The sequence below is a fragment of the Acomys minous genome (assembly GCF_964271855.1).
Source record: "Acomys minous genome assembly, chromosome: 9".
In the NCBI taxonomy this organism is placed as follows: Eukaryota; Metazoa; Chordata; class Mammalia; order Rodentia; family Muridae; genus Acomys; species Acomys minous.
Window position 1 is genome coordinate 47,321,253 of NC_140490.1, and position 22,847 is coordinate 47,344,099.

General features: G+C 38.6%; 1 protein-coding gene across 1 annotated transcript; it reads left to right on the forward strand.

Moving 5' to 3' along the window:
- The first annotated feature begins 6 nt into the window (after positions 1 to 6).
- On the forward strand, positions 7 to 22,740 carry DEK (DEK proto-oncogene). The gene is made up of 11 exons (XM_084794708.1): positions 7 to 152; positions 538 to 700; positions 4,983 to 5,084; positions 5,319 to 5,428; positions 6,648 to 6,742; positions 7,451 to 7,571; positions 8,717 to 8,905; positions 19,047 to 19,185; positions 19,455 to 19,603; positions 20,932 to 21,000; positions 21,272 to 22,740. Exons 2-11 carry the CDS (start codon positions 547 to 549, stop codon positions 21,281 to 21,283), a joined length of 1,140 nt encoding a protein of 379 aa, XP_084650834.1. The 5' UTR covers positions 7 to 152; positions 538 to 546; the 3' UTR covers positions 21,284 to 22,740.
- The last annotated feature ends 107 nt before the right edge of the window (positions 22,741 to 22,847 follow it).

Sequence of the window (22,847 nt, forward strand, 5' to 3'; positions counted from 1 at the left end):
CGGCGCATTCCCGCTCTGCTTCCCGAACCGCCATTTTGAAAATCTTGTTGATTCTGAGGAGCGGGGAGAGAGAGCGAGAGGAGAGCGCGCGGCGCGAGGACCTCGGCCCGCGCGCCTTCTACTCAGCGGCGGCCTTCTCGTGCGCACCCGCGGTGAGGACGGCATCGGGGAGGCGCGGCTGCAGCCCCCGTGGCGGAGCAGCGAGGAGGAGGGACGCGGCCATTAGCACGGCGGCCCGTCGCGGGGCGGGGGGGGAGGGGACGCGGCTCGGCTCCGCTCGGCTTTGGCCGGACTGGACTGGCCCGGGCCCGGAGCGGCGCAGGCCGGGCGGGAGCGCGCGCGCCGGCGGCGGGAGGGCGGCGCGGTTTCCCGCCTCGGGCATCCCTCTCTCCCACCCGCCCTCCGGGGAGGCGGGCGGAGTGACAGACCGGAGTAGGCGCCCAGGAGGTGAGCTTCCGCTGGGCGGTCGCCACGGTCCTGCCTGCCGGCCCGTGCGAGCGAGTGAACCGAAGCGTGCGGCTTCCTCCCGGCCCGCAGGCCCCCAGCATGTCGGCGGCGGCCCCCGCTGCAGAGGGAGAAGACGCCCCGGTGCAGCCCGCGTCCGAGAAGGAGCCGGAGATGTCGGGCCCCCGGAACGAGAGTGAGGAGGAGGAGGAGGAAGAGGAGGAGGAGGACGACGAGGACGAGGAGGAAGAAAAAGGTGGGCAAGGGACGCGCGACCCTCGAGGGTGGATTTTTCAAATCAAAAGTTAATTCCCCCTCCTCCCCTGGGAAACAGTTGTCTTGCTTTTTGGCGCTTAGAGGCATCAAATCGGAGTGGTTGATTTCACGCGAAGGATTTAGTGTATTTTTGCTAACGGTCAGCGGCAGAGAATCTGTGGATTCTTTTTTGGGGGGGCGGGGGGGGCAGTAACTTGCCAGGGTGTCGGTGCCAAGTGTAGCAGAGTTTTCGCGTTGTGCCTTCGGGAACACTTCACTCGTCAGGAAGTTTGTAAAACTGGGATCTGCTCTGTTACACCAGTGCCGTGTTGCTACCAGAGTGTTTTAATTGTGCTGATTTCGTTCTGAAGCCTTTTGAGGTTGCCCTAAGGTCTGTAATGTAACCTAACACTACCAGTATTCTTGCTAATCCTGGAGATGTTTTCATACCCTCAACTCCTTGTGTCTGCTGATTTTTTTTTCAGTAAGGGTTCTTGTGGGAGCGTTTTTTCTTTGCCTAGCAATCACCAGTGAAAGCTTCTGCTGTTGGGGAAAGTAGTTTAAAAACGAGGAAACTGAACTGAAAGTTAAAATACGAAGCCGCAGCTGTCTCGGTTTTGGACCACCACTATTTGACTAGAGGATGTGCAGAGCGGTATCAGTTACCCATGATGCATGCTTTTTGTTTCTCTGTGGGTACAGCCGTTTTCATCAGACAGGCTCAACTTTTGGAAAATCCGAGGCACAACTTAACAGTCCAGCATCACAGTGCAAATGGCCACCGCTCAGCCAAACTTGGGAGCAGATCTCCGAGTTATTAAAAAGTTCTCTTCCCAACCTGTCTTTTTTGTGTGTGTCATTTTCTTTTTATAAATACAGTCTAGGTTTTTTATTTGAAATGGTACGTGCCCTAAGACCTTACGGGAGTGTGTCACTTAAGTACAGCACTGGCTTTAATTATAAATCCTAGTAAGAATTGTTTAAATCACTTCTAGGTCGTTTATAATATAATAATTGAAAGTTGGCTGCAGTATCTCTGTATAACTGAGACTTTCTTAACCCTTTTACCTCTGATATTTTACCTTTTTTTTTTTTTTTTTTTTTTTTTTTTTTTTTTTTTGGTCTTCCTAGAGGGGACAAAGTTGTGATTTTTAGAGTGGTGAGTTCTTGGGCCAAAGAAATTGAGAAGTTATATATAAAAGGCCCAAACAGTAATATTTGGAGAGGCTAACATTAATTCATAAAACCCTGGATTTTGTTCTAGTTGAATACATTGTTTCTGTTGTTTTGTTTAAGATTTATTTATGTATAAGAGTGTTCTATCTGCATGTACACCTGCATGCCAGAGGAAGTCATCAGATCCCAGTATTGGTTGGGAGCCACCATGTGCTTCGCTGCTGGGAATTGAACTCAGGACTTCTGGAAGAGCAGACAGTTCCCTTATCTGCTGAGCCATCTCTCCCCTAAATTGGTTGTTAAAATCGATTTTGTAGGTTTAGTCATTTACAGTTTCAGAACTGGTTCATTATTACTCATTTTTCTCTTCGGTGGTGTTTGGGATGGCTGGAATTATAAATTTTTATTCTACTTAGGCCAGAATACTCACCTTAAGTATAATAACGGAAAGGTGCAGACAGTGACATTACTGAAGTCTGTCATATAAGGCAAGAGTTGGAAGTGATTTGAGGGAGATGAGAAAGATGACCTGGAACTGTGACTGTCAGGCTTTCATTTGTAGGGTTTGGGTGATGCTGGTCTGTAGAAAAACAGTTACAGGAGTGAGCAAGTTTGGATATGACAGGGAGTTCTTTCAGGTGTGTTGTTTGGGTTCCTGTAAGATATAGAGGAGCTGTCGAGATTACCATTGGGTATGCATTAATTTGAAAGCTTTGCTCCAAGGTTAGACTGAGAACTTACTGGTAGTTTGTAGATCCTGACCCAAAGCAAGTGAATGACTGAAATTACTAAGGAAGAGGAGACTGAGTGACAATAGACCAGTTATAACATCCTTACTGCTGTCTTTCTTCATCATTCATTATTTTTTTTTAAGATTTATTTATTTATTATATATAGTGTTCTGCCTGCATGTACACCTGCAGGCCAGAAGAGGGCATCAGATTACATTGTAGATGGTTGTGAGCCACCATGTAGTTGCTGGAAATTGAAAACTCAGAATTTCTGGAAGAGCAGTCAGTGTTCCTAACCTCTCAGTCATCTGTCCAGCCTCCCCCCCCCCTTTTTTTTTTCAAGACAGAGTCTCTCTGTGTAACCTTGGCTGTCCTGGACTCACTTTGTAGACCAGGCTGGCCTCGAACTCACAGTGATCCGCCTGCCTCTGCCTCCCTAGTGCTGGGATTAAAGGCGTGGCCCAGCTCTTCATTCCTTCTTTACAACTCCTTATATTCCCAGTTCTGAACTATCTTGTAAAACCTACACTAATATTTTGATCCTTTTCCCTCCCTGACCCCAAAATAATTCCCCTTCAACTCAAAAAAAAAATTTAAGATTTATTTTTATTTTCTCTGTATGAGTTTGCTTGCATGTGTGTATGTACACCAAGTTCATGGATGGCCTGGTGCCTGATCATGCCCTGTGGGTGAAGTTAGAGACGGTTGTGAGCTGCCATTGGTGCTGAGTATCAGACACCAGTCTGAAAGAGCAGTAAATGTACCTCACCTCTGAGCCATGTCTCCAGTCCCTCACAAAGCATTTTGTAGCTTTTATTTCTTGTGTGTGGCTAGGAGTGGTACATGTAGGGGTCAGAATGGACTATATGGAGTCAATTATCTCCCACCATATTTGTTCTAAGGCTTAGGACTAGGCAATTGGATCACCAGGCTTGGCAGCAAGCACCTTTACATGTCCAGCAATCTGGCCAGCGAGGCATACAAATCTTATATTTCTTATCTTTTGCTCTTTCCAAAGTTGAATGTTAAATCCAGGGACTTGAACATTTTAGGGAATGTTGGACTATCTCTCCAGCCACCACAACTTAATTTTTAAAAAAGATTTATTTATTTATTATTATATGTACAGTGTTCTGCTTGCATGTATATTTGCATACCAGAAAAAGGCACCAGATCTCATAGATGGGTGTGAGTCACCATGTGGTTGCTAGGAATTGAACTCAGGGCTTTTGTAAGAGCAGGCAGTGCTCTTAACCTCTGAGCTATCTCTCCAGCCCCACAACTTAATTTTTTAAGGAAGTCTGGACTAAACAATACTTAACTTTGTCAGTGCCTTAGGGCTGTTGTGAACATTATTATCAAACTACAAAATAATATCCAGACAGCTGTCTTACAACAAGTACCAAAATACAGTTAGATAGGAGAAATATGCTCTAGTGTCCATAGCATAGTAGGATGCAACTAGGCCTAAGATAATTTTTTTTAAAGATTTATTTATTTTGGGGCTGCAGAGATGGCTCAATGGTTAAGAGCACTGTCTGCTCTTCTAGAGGTCCTGAGTTCAATTCCCAGCAACCACATGGTAACTCAGCCATCTATAATGTGATCTGATGCCCTCTTCTGGCCTGCAGGTGTACATGTAGTCAGGGCACTATATAAATAATAAATATTTATTTTATGTATGAGTGCTCTTTCTGCATGTATACTTGCATGTCAGAAGAGGCCACATATCCTAGTGAGCCACCATGTCGTTGCCAGGAATTGAACTCAGGACCTCTGGAAAAGCAGACAGTATTCTTAACCACTGAGCACTCTCCAGCCCAGCTTAAAATAATTTATTACATGTTTGTATGAAAATTTAGGAGAGGCCAGGCACAGTGGTGCACACCTGTAATCCCAACACTCAGGGAGGCAGAGGCAGGCTGATCTCTGAGTATGAGGCCTGCTAGGTCTACAAATCAAGTTCAGGACAGCCAAGCCTATACAGAGAAACCCTTTCTCAGGGGAAAAAAACAAAAAAACCCGAAGAAATAGAATTTAGAAGAGCTCAGAGGCCCACAACATAAGATAATGAGATTAAAATACTAATTGATATGATATATGCATGTAAATACATTTCTCTTGTGTATCAAAAAGAAATAAGTGAGAAACTAGAAGAATTTCCACAAGTCAAATAATTAGATTGTAATAGTGACCATTGTAATTGGCTAAAAGTTTTAGACTCGATGCTTGACAAGCTTGAGGTAGCATTAGTCTTAAAAGCTCCATAGTGCTTCATTTACGTCTCAAGACTGGCTTAGGGGAGTAACCTGTCGAGTTTGGGAGAGCTTTTCCCTGCCTGCTTATATATTTAAGAATTATTAAATTAACTTCTAGAAAAGAGTCTTATCGTGGAAGGCAAGAGAGAAAAGAAGAAAGTAGAAAGATTGACAATGCAAGTGTCTTCCTTACAAAGAGAGCCATTTACAATTGCACAAGGTAAGTTTATTCTCTACTTTATAATGAAAATGCTCAATTAGGCAAAAATGATTAGCTAGTAAATACTTGTTGATAGCAGCATACCTGTTAGAAAGTAAGATATATTGATTGGGCATACTTTTAGTTTTTCCTATTAGCACAAATTTAGCTGTGAGGATAATTTTCATTACATTAATTTTGTAAATGTTATTAAGGTGGAGTGTTTAACTGTGATTTTTTTTCCCCCTCCCCCAGGGAAGGGTCAGAAACTTTGTGAAATTGAAAGGATACATTTCTTTCTGAGTAAGAAAAAAACAGATGAACTGAGAAATCTACACAAACTACTTTACAACAGACCCGGCACAGTAAGACGTTTGAAGAACATTTTTACCACGTTTTTGATACCTAATATATTAAGATGCCTCACTATACAGCCAGAATTTTAACTCTGTAAGACTTTAGTGACCAGCTAGTTCAGTTTTGTACTATACCAGCGAGTAAATTTGAGACACATACTTCGTAATGTATCATACTAGTTGCAGACATACGGTGCACATAGCTAGTTATTAAGAAGTGATATCTAGGGTTCTTTTGTTTTTCCTCCTAACTAGGACTAGAGAAATTAGTTTAAAGATAGATTGTTTATCTGCAGTGTCCAAGGCCCTGAGCTGGGTCTCCCATCAAAAAGAAAAAAGAAAAAGAAAGAAAATAAACTTTGCTCTAAACTGAAAGTCTAAATTATGTAATACAATCTGTTGTGATTTTTAATGGCACTAGAATTAATTTGTTTTTCAATGTTCTGGCCATTCACAAATAATTCTTTGTAATTATGTCTTATTTTAACCAAATCCCCGTAAGAGTGGTGATTTTTTTCCCCAAATGATTGGTTATTTTATTATACTATATGTAACTATATTTGAAATGAGAGGGATGGTTTCATTTGGGTGCGTGTTTTGCCTGAGTGTATATCTGACTGTCATTGTGTGCTTGGTTGTGCCTGAGAAGGAGATATTGGATCCTGGGCTGGAGAGAGCTAGCCCACCATGTGGATCCTGGGCTGGAGAGAGCTAGCCCACCATGTGGGGCCTGGGAGTGGAATCTGGGTCCTCTGGAAGAGCAGTCAGATACGTCTCACCAGCCTCAGTAACTATGGTTGATATAAGAAACTGCTTTGGGTTGTATGTATGTGAAAAAAGTTAGATGCTATTGAGGATATCTGAAGCATGGTCTGGTTTATTTTCACATGTACTCACCTCAGTTTGCACAACAATCTAATTTACACATGTCTTGTAACTAGTAAATGGCATTAACTTTTTAGAATACTTAATTATTTACTTTTCAAAAAATAGTCGTTGACAAGTAACTTTCCACATCTGCCTTAGGAACCATTACGGTAAATATTCCTAGGTAAAAAAATACATCAGAATCAAACTTCAAAGAATTCAGTTTGTAGGATTTTTGTAATGTTTTGCTGAACAAAACAATATTTAAACTTGAAAGATGGATCTGAAAATAAAGACTGTACAAATTTTTTTCTCTTGTACATTACTGGATAGTAGCATTAACAATTAAAAACATTTTCAGGTGTCCTCATTAAAGAAGAATGTGGGTCAGTTCAGTGGCTTTCCATTTGAAAAAGGAAGTACTCAATATAAAAAGAAGGAAGAAATGTTGAAAAAGTAAGTTATTTTTATAAATACTGTGTTTGATTTAGCTTGCCTTTAATATTAAAAAATGAATGCCTATGCGTTTTTTTAGTAGTTTTCTAACCATGTGTCAGGATTTGACAAGATTTTTTTTTTAGCAACAACTTGGTTATCTCTTATATTTAGTAAATAATGATTGCTATAATTATTGAAAACCTTGAAACTTTCATTTCCTAGCTAAAAGTTCATAAGATCTGAAAGAAATGTAGTGAAATATATTTCTGTTTCCTGCAGTTACTGGCTCTAGCTAATGTTTTAAACTTGCTTTGAAGATAATTCCTTTGATGGGATACTGTTATTTTCGATAATGCTAGCAATGTTGCAAACTTTTAGGACTTTTTTTTATTAAAGGCCATAGATGAATTTAAATAATAAAAACTATTAGTGTTTTTTATTGAGACATTGTGAATCACTAACACAAACCATTTTTAAGTCCATGAATTTTGTAGTAATGGAAACTTATGTGATTTTTCTAGTGAGTTTACTTAAACTGTTAGTAAATATTTTTCATTTTTTAATGGTTGTACACTGGTCAGGTTGATTAAAGAGTAAGCTGTGCAGAAATACTTGTAATTGCTAAGTAAGCAAAGCAAACTAATTTTGTTGGCGCTTGTCTTTATATTGTGAAGAATATTTACAAATTCTTACATAGTCACCTTGTTTTTCCCCTTTCTGTTTCAGGTTTAGAAATGCCATGTTAAAGAGCATCTGTGAGGTTCTTGATTTAGAGAGGTCGGGTGTGAACAGTGAACTAGTGAAGAGGATCTTGAATTTCTTAATGCATCCAAAGCCTTCTGGTAAGGTAAGGATAAGTTTTTACCATTTCAGGAATTTGGTTATTAACAGTCTTTCCTTTCTCTTAATGGAGAGTTTAGCAACAGAATTATCACCTGCATGTAAAATATATGCCTTCTGTTGCCAAAGGTGCAACATTTCATAATGTAAGTCAAATAGCATATTTGTTCCTTCAAATCAAATATGAGCAGTATAAGATTAAGAAAAGTACCCAAATGTCATGTAAGGTAAGATAAAAATGTTATGATTAAATGGTATTGGAATAAGGGAAATAAATGAGGAAATAGTTAATGTAGGGGTGTTACCTAGTTTTTAAATTTTAGAATTTAGCAAATATTTTTTGTTTTGTTTGTTTCTTTTCTTTTTTCTTTTTTTCTTTTTCTTTTCTTTTCTTTTCTTTTTTTTTAGACAGGGTTTCTCTATAATGGTTCTAGCTGTCTTGGAACTTTCTTTGTAGACCAGGCTGGCCTCAAACTCAGGGATCTGCCTGCCTATACCTCCCAATTGCAAATACTTCTAAGAAAGCATTTAAAAATAAGTTCATTGGCTGATCAAATCATTTTCCTCATGGGATTATAAATGCATATGGTTTAACTAAAGGCAAAGAATAGCAAGTTACTTCATGCCTGATGCTAGTTTCATAATTAACATACTCAACATTTATTGCATACTGAAGGATGTCATTGAGAACTTGTTATTACTGAAAGAAGTGGTACAGTTCATTTATAAATTTAATGTATATTATGGCTAATTGAGTTTTATTTTTCTCTGTGAGTGGTTCCTCCCACTCTTTTGATTCATGGGACCTATAAAGCAAGGACCTAGTAATGGCATCTTTAGTTCTTAAAAAGTGAAATAAATAAAGTATAATTTCACATATTCTTTTGATCTAATGTAAACACTAACTGAACTCATTACAGTGCGGACTTCCAGTCCTATTTTAGAATTAAGGGCACCCTTTGCAAATGGACTTGCCAGGTGTTTATGACGCAGATGAGAATACCTATAATGAAGCCTGGCATATTTAAAGATGAGCCCTCTGCCAAGCCTGGAAATACTTTCTGACATACTTTGAGTTGAGAATTATCAAAGGAGTTGATTGACTTAGAAATAACCTTATTGATGTTACTGCTAATACATTTATATATACAGCCATTGCCAAAATCTAAAAAATCTTCAAGCAAAGGTAGTAAAAAGGAACGGAACAGTTCGGGAATGACAAGGAAGTCAAAGCAAACTAAATGTCCTGAAATCCTGTCAGATGAATCTAGTAGTGATGAAGATGAGAAGAAAAATAAGGAAGAGTCTTCAGAAGATGAAGAGAAAGAAAGTGAAGAGGAGGTAAAATACTATTTTATACTATTGTTTTCTGTCAGAGAGATAAATACTATCTAGACAAGCAAATGGTTTAATGTTGGTTCTTTTTCATTGTGAAGGTATATAAATAACTGAGTAAGCTTATATCCTTCCCCAGTCAAACATTAAAGTTTCAGAACAGTTGAGTTTGTTACCTAATTTGAAGTAGTCCTTGAGCTGGCTATCACCATATAGAGTGGGGAAATGGTAAAGGAAGCAACAGAGGTGTACACTGTAAACACAGAGCAGCGTGTTCTTTATTCTTTAGTATTTTACATAGGGTCTTTTATCTGCAAGTATGTCTGTACAGTGCCTGCAGAGACCAGAAGGGGATGTCAGGATCCCTGAAACGGGAGTTATATGGGACTGAGCCCTACCATTTAGGTGCTAGGAATTGAATTTGGATCCTCTGGAAGAGCCACTAGTGCTCTTAGACCAGTGAGCAGTCTCTCCAGTCCATCGGAGCACATTAAGAGTTTTTTTAAATAGTATATTAATATTTTATAATTGACTTGAACTGATTTAATTTGCTGCAAAAAGTAGTGTTAAAGGTTGACATTTTCCCCCAGCCTTTTGGAAATTATTTAATGAGTATAAGAACATTTAAAATTTATGTTACTTAGAAATTGAACATCTTTTGTTTACAAGTATTTATAAAATGTTTCCAAAGTGCATACTAGGTAGGAGAACTTAATTTAGGTTTTGCTATATTCTCAGTCAATGTCTAGCAAAATGAATTCCTGTTCTTTGTTTTTGGTTTTTGGAGACAGGGTTTCTCTGTGTAGCCTTGGCTGTCCTGGTAGAACAGGCTGGCCTCGAACTCACAGCAGTCTGCCTGCCTCTGCCTCCTGAGTGCTGGGATTAAAGGCATGGGCCACCATGTTCTTAATGATGTGTTGTATGTTGTGTTTTTTTTTTTCTTCAGAGATTAGAACTTATTCTATAAGTATGCATATAGGCTTCATTAATCCTGGATTCACATTGTAGTCTAAATAGTTCCTTGTTGTGGGAAGTACACACAGTTGTTATAGCCAAAAATGTCTCTGAACACTTAAAGATGTCACTTGTCAATCAGGGAAGGTGCTTTTCAACTCCTGAACACAGAATTGGAAGAGTATGGGAGTAGAAGAGTGGCTCAGTGGTTGAAGAGCTTGTTCTGCTCTTGGAAAAGACCAGAATTGAACTGCCTGTTGCTCCAGCTCTAGAGGTTACAATGCCCTCTTCTGGTTTCTGCAGGAAGCTATACTCAGGTGCACGTTGTTGCACAGACACATGCATACCTATACTTTGTCCTTTATGTTGGTTTTTGAGACAGGTTTCTCTGTGTGGCTTTGGCTGTCCTGGAATTGACTTGTGGACCAGGCTGGCCTTGAACTCAGAGATCCACTTGCCTCTGCCTCACTGAAAGCTGGGATTACAGGTGAGCACCACCACAACTGGCTGCATACCTATAATTAAAAATAAATCTTTTTTTAAAAAAGACATGGTAAGCCTGTTTTATATAAATGTTATTAGTGTATATTATTTGACCTGAGATCTCAATTTTAATATTTATTTATTTATTTAGTATATGAATACCCTATCTGCATGTACCTCTGCATGCCAGAGAGGGCATCAGATCCCATTATTGATGGTTGTGAGCCACCATGTGGTTGCTGGGAATTGAACTCAGGTTCTCTGAAAAGAGCAGGCGGTGCTCTTAACCACTGAGCTGTGTCTCCAACCCCCAAGATCTCAATTTTAAATCCATGCTTGTTTGAGTGTCTGTTGCCTACAGAGGCCAGAAGAGGCCATTAGATCCCCAGGGATTGGAGTTATACACAGTTAAGAGCTGCCATGTGGGTGCTGGTAATTAAACCCTGACTCCTTGGAAGAACAGCTCAGCCATCCTAATTTCAGGTTGTTAAAGATGTCTATGAAACTAAATATGAGCTACTTTCATAATGTGGAACATTTTTTAGAACTCTTGCAGGTGCTTCATATATTTGTTTTTATTCATGTGCATGTGTGTTTATGTATGTATGATGGGTGCAGTGCCATAAGAGGGCATCGGATCCCCTGGAGCTGTAGTTACAGGTGGTTGTAAGCCGCCTGGTATGAGTGCTGGAAATTAAACTGGTAAAAGAACAGCAAGTGCTCTTAATCACGAAGCCACTCTTCCAACTCCTACTTTATAAATTTTTTAAAATGTATTTTGGTATGGCGGGTGTTAGATTAAAGGTTTGTTTTTGTTTGTTTTTTTCCTATACCTGCTGCTCTAGCTCCCACTAATGGGACGGAGACTTGTTACATTTATTAATAAGCTTTAAAGCACTATAGCTGGGCAGATTCTCATCCACTCTAACCTGACTGTGCCAGCCTGGCCTCCTTCCCAGCCACATACCCTGTTACCTGCTATCTAGTCTCACCCTGGCTGTTCCTGTTCCATTTTTGTCTTCCTAGAAACACTCATGGCTACCTTCTCATGCCCCAGGGACCTTCCTTCACTCTTTATTGACATATCAGAGATGATGAGAACAAGTTTTACACAACGCTGAGACAGGAGATTCTTCGATAATAATGACAATACCAGAATCTGTTAGCATTTAGCTCACTGCCAGTTTAGCAAGTAACAGTTGGTTCAGCAGCTTACAGTCGAATAGACAGACACTCCATAGTACAGTGTGAATGAAGGTCACCTCTACAGGAGGGAAGATGAGCAATCTGAATACTTGCACTCAGATACCTGAGAGGAAATCATTTGTTCATATTTATATAATTAATTGTGACATTTGTGTGTGTGTGTGTGTGTGTGCCAGAGAAGCAACCCTTAAGAGCCAGTGCTCCCAACCTTCCCCCTTTTACTGACTAGCCTGGATCTCACTGTATAGACCACGTTGACCTTGAACTTACAGAGATACGCCTTTTTAGTGGTAAATTAAAAGCATACATCACAACATGCCTCCATCCACCTCTCCCTGGGGCCTGGCCCTGGGCCATACCAAATAGTTATATTGGCTGGCCAGCAAGCCCCCAAGGTCTTAGTGGTTGTTTTTAAAATGTATTGCAATCTCTCCCCTCCCCCTTTCTTTTGTTTTGAGACAGGATTTCTCTATGTAGTCATGCCTGTCTTGGAATTTGCTCTGTAGACGACGCTGGCCATGAGCTCATAGAGATCCGCCTGTCTCTGCCTCCCAAATGCTGGGATTCAAGACTTGTGCCACTATAACCTGGCTGCATTTTCTATCTTAATCAAGCTAGCACCCAAATAATTGAGACTGAACTATTTTATTTATTTAACAAGATTTATAGCACAAGAACTGAGAAGTATTACTCTATTTTAACCCTTTAAACTAATCTGGGTCCCTTCCAGGGTAAATCCCCAAGATAGCTTTTTATGGCTTTCTCTGCTCCAGCTCCCTCTCTCATGATGTCTCCTGAACCTCTCCTCATGGCTAAATCTCTACTTCCCCACTTTCTCTTCTCCCTTAGCTGACAGAGAGTCCAGCCTTATTCTCTTCCCTGCTCAGTCATTGGCTGTCAAGCCTCTTTATTGATATATGAGGGAATAATTGGGGAGCAGTGTTCACACAACACTGAGACAGTAAATTCTCAGAACAAGGGTTGCAACCAGATAGGGAGGCAGCAGAAATCAGCATTTAAATCTTTACACAGTGCACAACAACATGCCTACACCAGAGGTTCTCCTGTCTCATAGCATACTGTGGTAATGATGATGATTCTTAGGCATTGCATCACTGAGTCTGCTTTTATGTGGATGCTAGGAGTTAAATTCAAGTGTTTACGCTTACGTGGCATGAACTGTCTCAACAGCTCCCATGATTTTAAACTGTTTTCCTTGTTCAATTTTTTGCTCATTTACCATGTCACTTTTTTTGGCTTTGGTTTTAACTTTAAGGAAAAATCATGAAAGGATAAATTAGAAAAAGTTGTTACGTAAGCTTTCTTTTCCTTGAAACAAATCATGAGGTAGAGACTCTGGTTTTCCACTATATGACTTTATTATATATGACTAAATTACATAATCTCTACACTCAAGATTCCCATTAGAAAAATTGAAAGTTGCCATATAAGGTCATATTAAATTAATTCAAAGTGCTGGCAACACATTCTGTATATATTTTATATTATTACTATTAGAATCCTTAGCCAGGCATGGTGGCACATGCCATTAATGCCAGCATGCATGAGGCAGAGGCCACCCTGGTCTGCAGAATGTATTCCAGGCATCCAGAACTACAGAGAGACCTTGTCTCAACACCCCTTCCCCACCAAAAAACAACAACAACAAAAAGAATACTTAAGATATTTTATTCTAAGTACCATTCTTTTTCTTGTTTTTCAAGACAGGGTTTCTCTGTGTAGCTTTGGCTGTCCTGGACTCTTCTTTGTAGACCAGGCTGGCCTCCTGCTCACCTCTGCCTCCCAGAGTGCTGGGATTAAAGGTGTGTATCACTACCCCTAGCCCAAGTACCATTTCTAGTCTAGTCTTCTTGTTGCCAAAATAAAGTCTAGGAAGATGATGCTTGATGGACAAATATAAACCGTCCCATTTACAAATCAGAGATTTGCTCTCCAGTGAGAAGAACAGAAATCCAGGTCAAATGATGGAAATCCATGAAGAATTAAAGAAAATGTGCTATAGACATTAAATCCATCAAATCACCCCATATTAAAGCTGTTAGGGGATTTTCCTGCATGGGTTTGTCCTGACAGGCTTTATGAAGTACAATTCCAGTAAAGTCTGTAGATTGGTTTGTTTAAAGTAATTTTCCCTCCAACAAGACTAATTTTATACTGCCCAAAGCTCCTTAAACTTAGAACTAACTACCTCAAAAACTTTATGGCTGAATTAGTTTCTGCAAAAGGTTCTAAGTGACTTTGAAAGGTAAGTTCTGAGAAAAGGAATAGTATTTTGTGACATGTTGATCTTTTCTCCCCCCTTTTTTTTTATAAACATACAGTGTATTAGGCTTATTAGTATCTCCCATTACCCTCTAGTATCCCTTTTCCTTCTGAACTCTTTCTTCCCTCCTAGTTTCCCACGACACTGTCTCCACCAGCAACCACTAATAGTCATTAGCTCCTAAGGAAGTCATGGATGGGCTTTGTGGTCGCCTCTATCCATGATGAAAAGTCAAAAGGCCAGTCTTATTCAGTATTCAGAACTGTTGTGTGCTTGTGCTTGCAGTAGCAGTGTCTTGTCTGGAGGGCCGTGTGCTGTGACAGTCGTCCCCATCCTCCAGCTCTTGACTTCATTCTGTTCTCTGCTGTAATGTTCCCTAGGCCTTGGGTGGGAGTTGATACTTAAGACTTAGTGCTCATCACTTTCTCTGTACTTTGACTAGATAGGACTCAGTGCATTAATTGTTACACTTTGCAAAAGGAGCTTTTCTGCACTAGGCTGTGAGCTGCACTACTTACAAAGCAATTTGACTACATATTCATGTAGGTAAACATTAGTAATATGATCCTCTTCTGGGCCCAGTTCCTTCTCATCTATTGGCTCTTGATCCAGGTTTTATAGTACTGATGTGTACTCCTTCCTGTGTCCTGGTTCTCAGATAACCATAGACTAGTTCATATGAAAAGCAATCTTGTCACCAGTAGTGGGAATGTGGGAATACATACATGTTTTGCTATTCTTAAATAATGTTTTTAGAAACAAACTTCATAATTTAAAAGAGGAAATTCCAAAACTGAATAATTATGTAAAATGAAAGATCACCTTGATTAAAAATCCATTTATAGCAGGGCATGATAGTGCATGCCTTTAATCCCAGCAGAGGTAGGAGGATCACTGAGTTGGAAGCCAGCCAAGGATACACAGAGAAACCCTGTCTCAAAAAACTAAACAAACAAACAAAAAAATCCATTTACACTTATCTTTTTGTGAACTATAACAGGAATTACACATTTCTTTTCTCTTGGCATTTTGGGTTTTCTTGGCCAAGTTGTTAGAAGAATCCTGTATTTTAAGCTAATTTTTATTCTGTTCATTTGTTCATTCATCCAGTACAACCTTTCTGCTGTGAGGACAGAAATCTGGCTCTGTGACAGGCGTCTTTTTTGGTGACCCTCCTTCAAGAGCCCTGCTGCCTATAACAGATAGGTAAGCCTTGTTCTCGCAAGATTTTTGGGTTTTTGGCCAGAAAGTGTTTGTGCCATTTCTCAATTCTACATGGAAAAAGCTCTCCAATTTTTTGAAAATTTATTTTATTCATCTTAATGCTTTGGATTGGAGAGAAGTTCAGCTGTTAAAACCTTTGCTGCTCTTCAGTGAACTCAAGTTCAGATCTCCATACACATGTCAGGGGACAATACCTATAAACTCCAGCTCCAAGAAATCTGATACCCTCTTCTGGTCTTCTAAGGCACCCAGCACACAAACACACATTTACAGAAACAAAAATAAATCTTTGAAGGCAAGTTACAGTTTGGGAACTAGCTTTTTGTTTATTTTTCTTCCACTTTGAAACTTGTTACTTAATTTTTTTCCACATTTTACAAACAACCCAGTCTCAGTATCTGTTTGGTTATATATCAAAGGTGTCTCTTAAGACTTTTGCACCTCTTAAATTTCATAAATTCTTAACTCTTGCTTGTCTTTGGAGAGGTAGAAGGTACACTTTTATTAACATAGTTTAAGCATTATTGTGAACCTTTTAGAAAGTGTCTTGTGTATTCTGCTGGCCTTGAACTTGTAATCCTACTGGCTCAGCCTCACTAGTATCCTAGGATTATAGGAGTACTCTTGATGTCTTGATACAATAGTCTTTTCTTCCTTTTCTTCTTTCTGAAATAAAAAAATCTACATGTAAATTATACCAGAATATAATGATGATACAAATCCAGAGGCTTGGTGAATTTCTACTAATAAGAGACTCTGTGGCATAGCAAGATGACTAACAAAACTGAACTTTAGGGTGGACTGAAAAATTTAAAACTTATCTAGGCCTCAAGTATCACTTTCCACTTTAATAATTATGTGGCAATTAGAAATGTTAGTTCTAAGCTCTATAGTCGAGATCAAGATGTCAGTAACGATCTTTTTTTTTTTTTTTAAGATTTATTTCATATACAGTGTTCTGCTTACATGATGTCGACACACCAGAAGAGGGCATCAGATCTCTTATAGATGATTGTGAGCCACCATGTGGCTGCTGGGAATTTAACTCAGGACCTCTGGAGGAGCAGACAATGCTCTTAATCTCTGAGCCATCTCTCCAGTCTGTTATTCAGTCTTTAGCCATATGTATCCTTATATACTTTAGTAACTGAGGGTTGGCCACTTACTAGAAGGAAAAAAGGTGTAGTCAAGTGAAACTTAAACCAATTAGCCAGCCAGTGCACATTTGTTATTAGTAATGCTTTTACAATAGAAAAGATGTACATTCAGCATATAGCAAATAGGCTGTCATACCACTTGGTTTGCTACTGTAACGTAGTTTTGTAGTTTCAACCCTAGCTTAAAGGAACACATAGGTAGGTAGGTGGTTCTTAATCCTCCATATAGGTAGGACACAGTAGCTGTAAGGTGCAGACTCACTTTACTACTGCGTTTCCTCATTTATTACTTCAGGAATTTGGTTGTTGTTTGTTTTTGGTTTTTGGAGACAGCCTCCTGAGTGCACCCAGAAAAAGGGGCTGGAAGGGGTAAGTAATTTGATTGAGAATGCAGAATTAGTAGTGAAGTCCAGATTTAAAGCAAAGCTTGATGCTCTTATTCATTGTTGTACTGTATCTTCCACAAGGTGGGGATTATAAAGGCTAGGTGTTGTAGGAATGTGAAATCAAATTGGAACATTGTAAGATGTCTAATGGGTAGTAAGCCGGTTTTACAATCTTAAGGTTTTCATAAGGATTGAAAGTTAGTGTAAAATTACAGTGAGCATTTTTGACTTGTCTTATCAGATGTCCCATTGGTGTTTTTGTGGGGGGGGGGGTTTGTTTGTTTGGTTTGGTTTTTCAAGACAAGGTTTCTTTCTCTATTGATAGCCTTGGCTGTCCTGGACTTGCAGAGATCTGCCTGCCTCTGCCTCTTGAGTGCTGGGATTAAAGGCATGTACCACCACCTACTGGCCTGTATTTTTCCTCCGTTATTTAACTTCTAAAAATGGGTCCATTGTTGGGAAACAGTTGACCCAGTTTTAGAACTTAAGGTAAATATGGATGTTGTTTGAAATGTCCATCTTTTCCATAGTCACCTGTACCTAATAGTAGGTGAAGTGATTGTTACATTCATAGAAAAACAAGGTATAAGTCCATCGGCTATTTTACTGTGCCCAAGATTGTACCACTTAAGTATGAGCTTGTTGGTGTACTGTTCAGTTTTTAGTATTTCCAAGTCATCAAGTCTAAACCAGTTTCTACCTTAAGTGTGTCACAAAATTTACAACTGACTAGGTAAAATAAGTGAAACACTGTATAGCCTTATGGGAATGAAGATGTTTGTGAGGCATGGTCAGTGACGTGTTGATTTTTATAATTTTCATTCTGTAATAGCTACTTTGCTTTTAAACGTTATTTACAGCATCAAATTTTAGGGAAATTAATACGCATATGAAGGAATTTCTCAGTCACCAAAGGAAACACTTTGGTAACACTGGTGAATAGTATTGTTTCCTGTACGCCAGAAAGCATCATTTTCACACAGCTGTACATTAATCTCCTATAAAGAAATAATTTGGTTCCTTTATTTGGTGAGTGGGGAATGTAGGACCTGGAGATGAACTGAGGCTATAATTTAAAGTAAGCAGGTTGCTTCAAGACCCTACACTCTAGCCAGGTGTGATAGCACATACCCGTAATCCCAGCACTCAGGGAGGCAGAGGCAGGCAGTTCTCTGTGAGTTCAAGGCCAGCTTGGTTTACAAAGTGAGTCCAGGATAGCCAAGGCTACACAGAGGAATCTGGTCTTGAAAAAAACAAAGACCCTACACTCTATAAACTGTATTTATCTTACTCTGTAGTGCTTGTGTGGCATAATTGCATTTACATTTTTATTAATCAACAGTGGGCTAGTGTTTATATTTTAAAAGCTGTGGAATGTTACCCTTTCTAGAAGAAGGTATCAAATATAGATAGATGTATTTGTTTGTACAGAGGCAAATTTTCTAACAATGGTTTCCCTACCTACCCTCTTTTCACCCAGATGTTTAGGTATATACAATGGTAACTAACAAAAAGATAAACACTAAAAGTTGAACTAATTCTGCTTAAAGATATTCATTGTTTCAGTCCACCTAGTTTCTGAAGAGAAATTGGTCTAAAGGACTGATTAAACACAAGATTTATACCCTTTAAAAAGGATTAAGTCAGGTGAGGTATGACATGCCTGTAATTGAGGGCTCTAGTGGCCATTGCAAAAAGATTGTTCAAGGTTAGTCTGGGTATGTATAGCAGCAGTATCTCACAACAAAAGTTGATTTGATGATGTAACTCCAACATCAAGACTGTTATTTGTGGTAGTTTCGATGTATAAAGATGAGAATCTTAGTTTTGTTTTGGGATTTTTCTCTGTAGCCCTGGTGTCCCAGAACTCGCTCTGAAGACCAGAATGGCCTCAAAGTTAGAGGTCTGCCTCAAATTGCCTGGCCTTAGGTGGTGTTGTTGTTATGTGTAATACTTTGAGAATGTTGAATTATACTTGCTAGTTCAAACAGAGTACTTTTAAGCAGTAATTTGTGCAAATGTCCAGCATTAGCTTCAGAGCATGTGATCTGGAGTCAGATCTGTATTTGAGTCTTTGTATTAATCAGATTTCCACATATATTCACAAATTTATAGGAACAACTGCTGTATACCAGGCCCTATTTTAGAAGTTATCAGTGAACACAAAGGGATAAATAAAAGCTTGTCTTCTTGTCTTAAAAGCTTGAATTCTAGTTGGGGAAGAGAATAGGAGATAAGAGGTAGCTATATTTTGAGTTACCTATCATTCTCAATTAAATGGAATAATATATGTGAGCTATGCTTAGGCTTGCATTGAAATAACTAGTATTAGGGTACAATTGCTCTCACCAGTTGATAATTAGTAATGTTTAAGCTGAATTAGGTAGTGTTTTCTGTAAGAAAGGAGAGGAAGGAATAATAGTGACTTGTGTATGCCTTTTTTTTTTTTCTAGCAACCACCAAAAAAGACATCTAAAAAAGAAAAAGCAAAACAGAAAGCTACTCCTAAAAGTAAAAAATCTGTAAAAAGTGCTAATGTTAAGAAGGCAGATAGCAGCACCACCAAGAAGAACCAAAACAGTTCCAAAAAAGGTACATTAGAAATGAATAACAGAACTGTCAGCGTACAGCATATGTATGTACGTTTTGAGTGTATGGAAAACAAACTGAAAAGAACACTGGGGGAAGTAGCATGCCAGTTTTCAAAGGTAAAATATTTCCAATGCATGCTTTCTTTGTATGCAATTTTAAGGTAAAAGTTTTGTTTTAAAATGAAAACTAAGCAACGATTTATAGTTGGGAGCTTATGCCATGAAAACTTGTTATGCAAAAGGATTATTCACATTATCTTAATCTTTTAGAGTCTGAGTCTGAAGATAGTTCTGATGATGAACCGTTAATTAAAAAATTGAAAAAACCACCTACAGATGAAGAGTTAAAGGAAACAGTGAAGAAATTATTGGCTGATGCTAACTTGGAAGAAGTCACAATGAAGCAGATTTGCAAAGAGGTAATTGGCACAGGTTCAAACATCTCTGTCCTAAAGAGTTTTATAATGTTATCCCTTCACAACACATTTTTCTGGTGTGGAAACTTAATAATGCATTCTTAGCTTGTATTGGCTTAAATATAATCTTAGGAGTCACCTTATTCCCTTGTTAGTATGCTAAATGACTATCAGATTAGGTTTATTAAATTTCTGGAATTCTTTTAATACATCTTAGGGAAATAAAGTAAGTCATTATCCATATTGTAGACATAGTTGGAGATGTACAAGTTTTTGGGTTTTATAGTTTGCTTGTTTTTGTTTTTACCAGATAGTGTTTCTCTGTGTAACAGCATGGACTCACTTTGTAGATCTCAGAGAAATCCACCTGCCTCCTGAGTGCTGAGATTATAAGCGTGTGCCACCATACCCGGCCTAAGCTTTTCCCCCCCTTTGAGACAAGGTTCCTCTGTGTAGCTTTGGCTCTCCTGAACTTGCTTTGTAGACCAGGCTGTCCTCGAACTCACATCTATCCGCCTGCCTTTGCCTCCCAAGTCGGCCTAAACTTCTTAATGACTACTGAAGTTAAATTGAAATTCACCAAACTAATCTATGCTTTTATTGAGTTTTTAACTCATTAGATTGAGCCTTTACTACATACTAGGCTGAAAGTAGGTGTTTAGAGTTAAATCAGGGGCTGAGATGGCTCAGTTAAGAACATTGACTTCCTCCAAAGGTCCTGAGTTCAATTCCCAGCAACCACATGATAGTTCATAACCATCTATAGTGTGATCTGATGCCCTCTTCTGGTGTTCAGGAATACATGAAAGCAGAGTACTCCATACTTTTTTTTTTTTTTAAAGGAGAGAAGTTATTATTGTCTTTAAATATGCCTGCTATTCAGTGAGGTAGAGAAAGAAATATTCCAGCAGTGGGCTGTGTGAAAGCTGTTAAGAAAACTTTGGGAAGAGCACAGCAGCACAGAACAGATACATCCCCACCTGGGACTGGGCAGGGCTTGAGAGACCTGGAAAAACACCTAGAATTATTCACTGAGTTCCAAAACAATAGACCATCACACCTTTTCTCCATAGCAGTGTTCTTAGCCTTCCTCATGTTGTGGTGACCACCAACCATAAAATTATGTTATTTCATAACTGTATTTTGCTGCTGTAAAACACTGAGAATGTCAGTTGATTCATTGCTTTGAATACAGTATTAAATATCATTTGCAAGTACAAGTCTTTGGTTAACTGAGAACACTCAGAATCTACATGTAATTCATAGCAAAACTGACTTTTAATTCAAAGACAGTATTATGAATTTTTAAATCTGTTTTTAATGTTTTTTAGGTATATGAAAATTATCCTGCTTATGATTTAACTGAGAGGAAAGATTTCATTAAAACAACTGTAAAAGAGGTAAATATTTTCTCCCTTTCCTATGATCACTTGACATAGAAACCATCTTAGGTATTGATGTCAGTGAAAAGTCAGAGTTGGCATCCTAGGGTTGGTAATAAACACAGATGAGGAAATATACTGAGTAAATTTGAACAGTTTTGAGAGAACCTAGATTAAGATAGAGTCCTAGTTCGCATGGTAGTTTGAAGATGCGAGTACAATTTTGTGGTATATATGTACTTGATTTTGTGTATTGGGAGTGGTAAAGTGGTTTTCTTTTTCATTGCAGCTAATTTCTTGAGAGGACAGATGGCGTGTTCTCAGATTTGGAGATCTGATTTATACCAGCAAAGAGAATGTATTCTTTTTTAAGTCTGTTGTTGTAGGTAGAACTTGCTGCTGAGTCCTTTTGAGTGTTAAATATATTTGAGCTTGCGGTTTTAAATTGCATTTTCTTGCAGTTTTCAGTCTTGCATGGCTGTAATTGTTCCTTGCTTTTTATAGTTGTACATTTTGGATTTCTTAAAGGTCATAGATTCCTGAACTGTTGTGAATTTTAGTGCATTTAATGTTAGCTTGCTTAAGACATACTTTTAATCAAAGCAAAAACTATTATAACCAGCATTTATACGTGCAGAGACTAGTATATGAAATATTTTGAATACACCTTCTGTCAGTGTGAAAACCTAGTGGTGGTTTGTTCATATTAGAGCACAGCTGTTCAGTTGACCGAGTTGGAATTTTTTTCTGCATGTGTATATATGTCAAGTTGTCGGCATGACAGAAGTGACAGATGTTATTTTTGTATTTTTAAAAAACAATTTGTTGTATATAATTTTTTTTAATTTCTTTTGTGCAGATCAATTTTTAAACTCTTGTAGGTGTCTTTACACTCATAACTAAATGTCAGTGTTCAGCCAGGCAGCAATGACAGCAGTCAGAGTTCAGTGGTGGCAACACTGAAGGACTGTTCAGTTCTGCTTTGCTCTGAAAGTGTCATCAATTTGTGGTTGTGTTAACTTTAAGTGTCATAGAAATTTTATATAGAGGATCAACAAAAAAACACATCACAGCTTCAAAAACTGGGAGCAAGTGAGCACACTTGACTTATATGTAAGTGAACTGATTTTGACCATATAAATATTAGATACAAGAAACCCAGTTACCTTCATAATTATGATTAAAAGTATCAGGTGTAATGCCAGAATTGTGTGGGCAGTGTAGGTATCTCTGAAAGTATTTCTCAAAAACTATACATTAAATTTCTTTAAATTAAGTATTACAGAATCAAAGTTTTTTGATTTCCCCCTCTCCCCCAGACAGGGTTTCTCTGTGTATCCGTGGCTGTTCTGGACTCACATTGTAAGCCAGGCTGGCCTCGAACTCATAGAGATCCACTTCTGCCTCCCAAGTGCTGGGATTTAAAGGTGTGTGCCACCACGCCTTTTGTTTTTTAAAATTTCGGTCAATCAAGATTTTAGGTAATAAACATGGACTGCCCCTGAATTTAGATTTTGTCTTTGACTGTCCTAATGACCTATTTGAGTTACAAGAATATGCTGCTTGAGGAAGTGACATTTGATGTACCAACCAAGTGTTTAATCTTCACATCATAGATTTAAGCATTAACAGGTATTTTCACACATTTGAACTTTAGTATGCTTTGAAATGGAACAAGCAACTGAATGGGGACTAAAAATTGGCCTTTTAAGTAATTTGTTATAAATCTTGGCAATAAAGAATAAATCAATGTTTTAAGTGTCTTGTATTAATCTTTCAATATCTGCTTAAGTGTCATATCTCTGGGGTAAGAGGATTTAGTCCCCTATCATATGACTTGGAGTTCTTCATCAGTAACAATATTT

Coding starts and splice junctions, on each gene's coding strand:
- DEK (XM_084794708.1), top strand. CDS start 547: ATGTCGGCGGCGGCCCCCGCTGCAGAGGGAGAAGACGCCCCGGTGCAG. Junction 5,429..6,647: donor TTTACAACAGACCCGGCACA/GTAAGACGTTTG, acceptor AAACATTTTCAG/GTGTCCTCATTAAAGAAGAA. Junction 7,572..8,716: donor ATCCAAAGCCTTCTGGTAAG/GTAAGGATAAGT, acceptor TTATATATACAG/CCATTGCCAAAATCTAAAAA.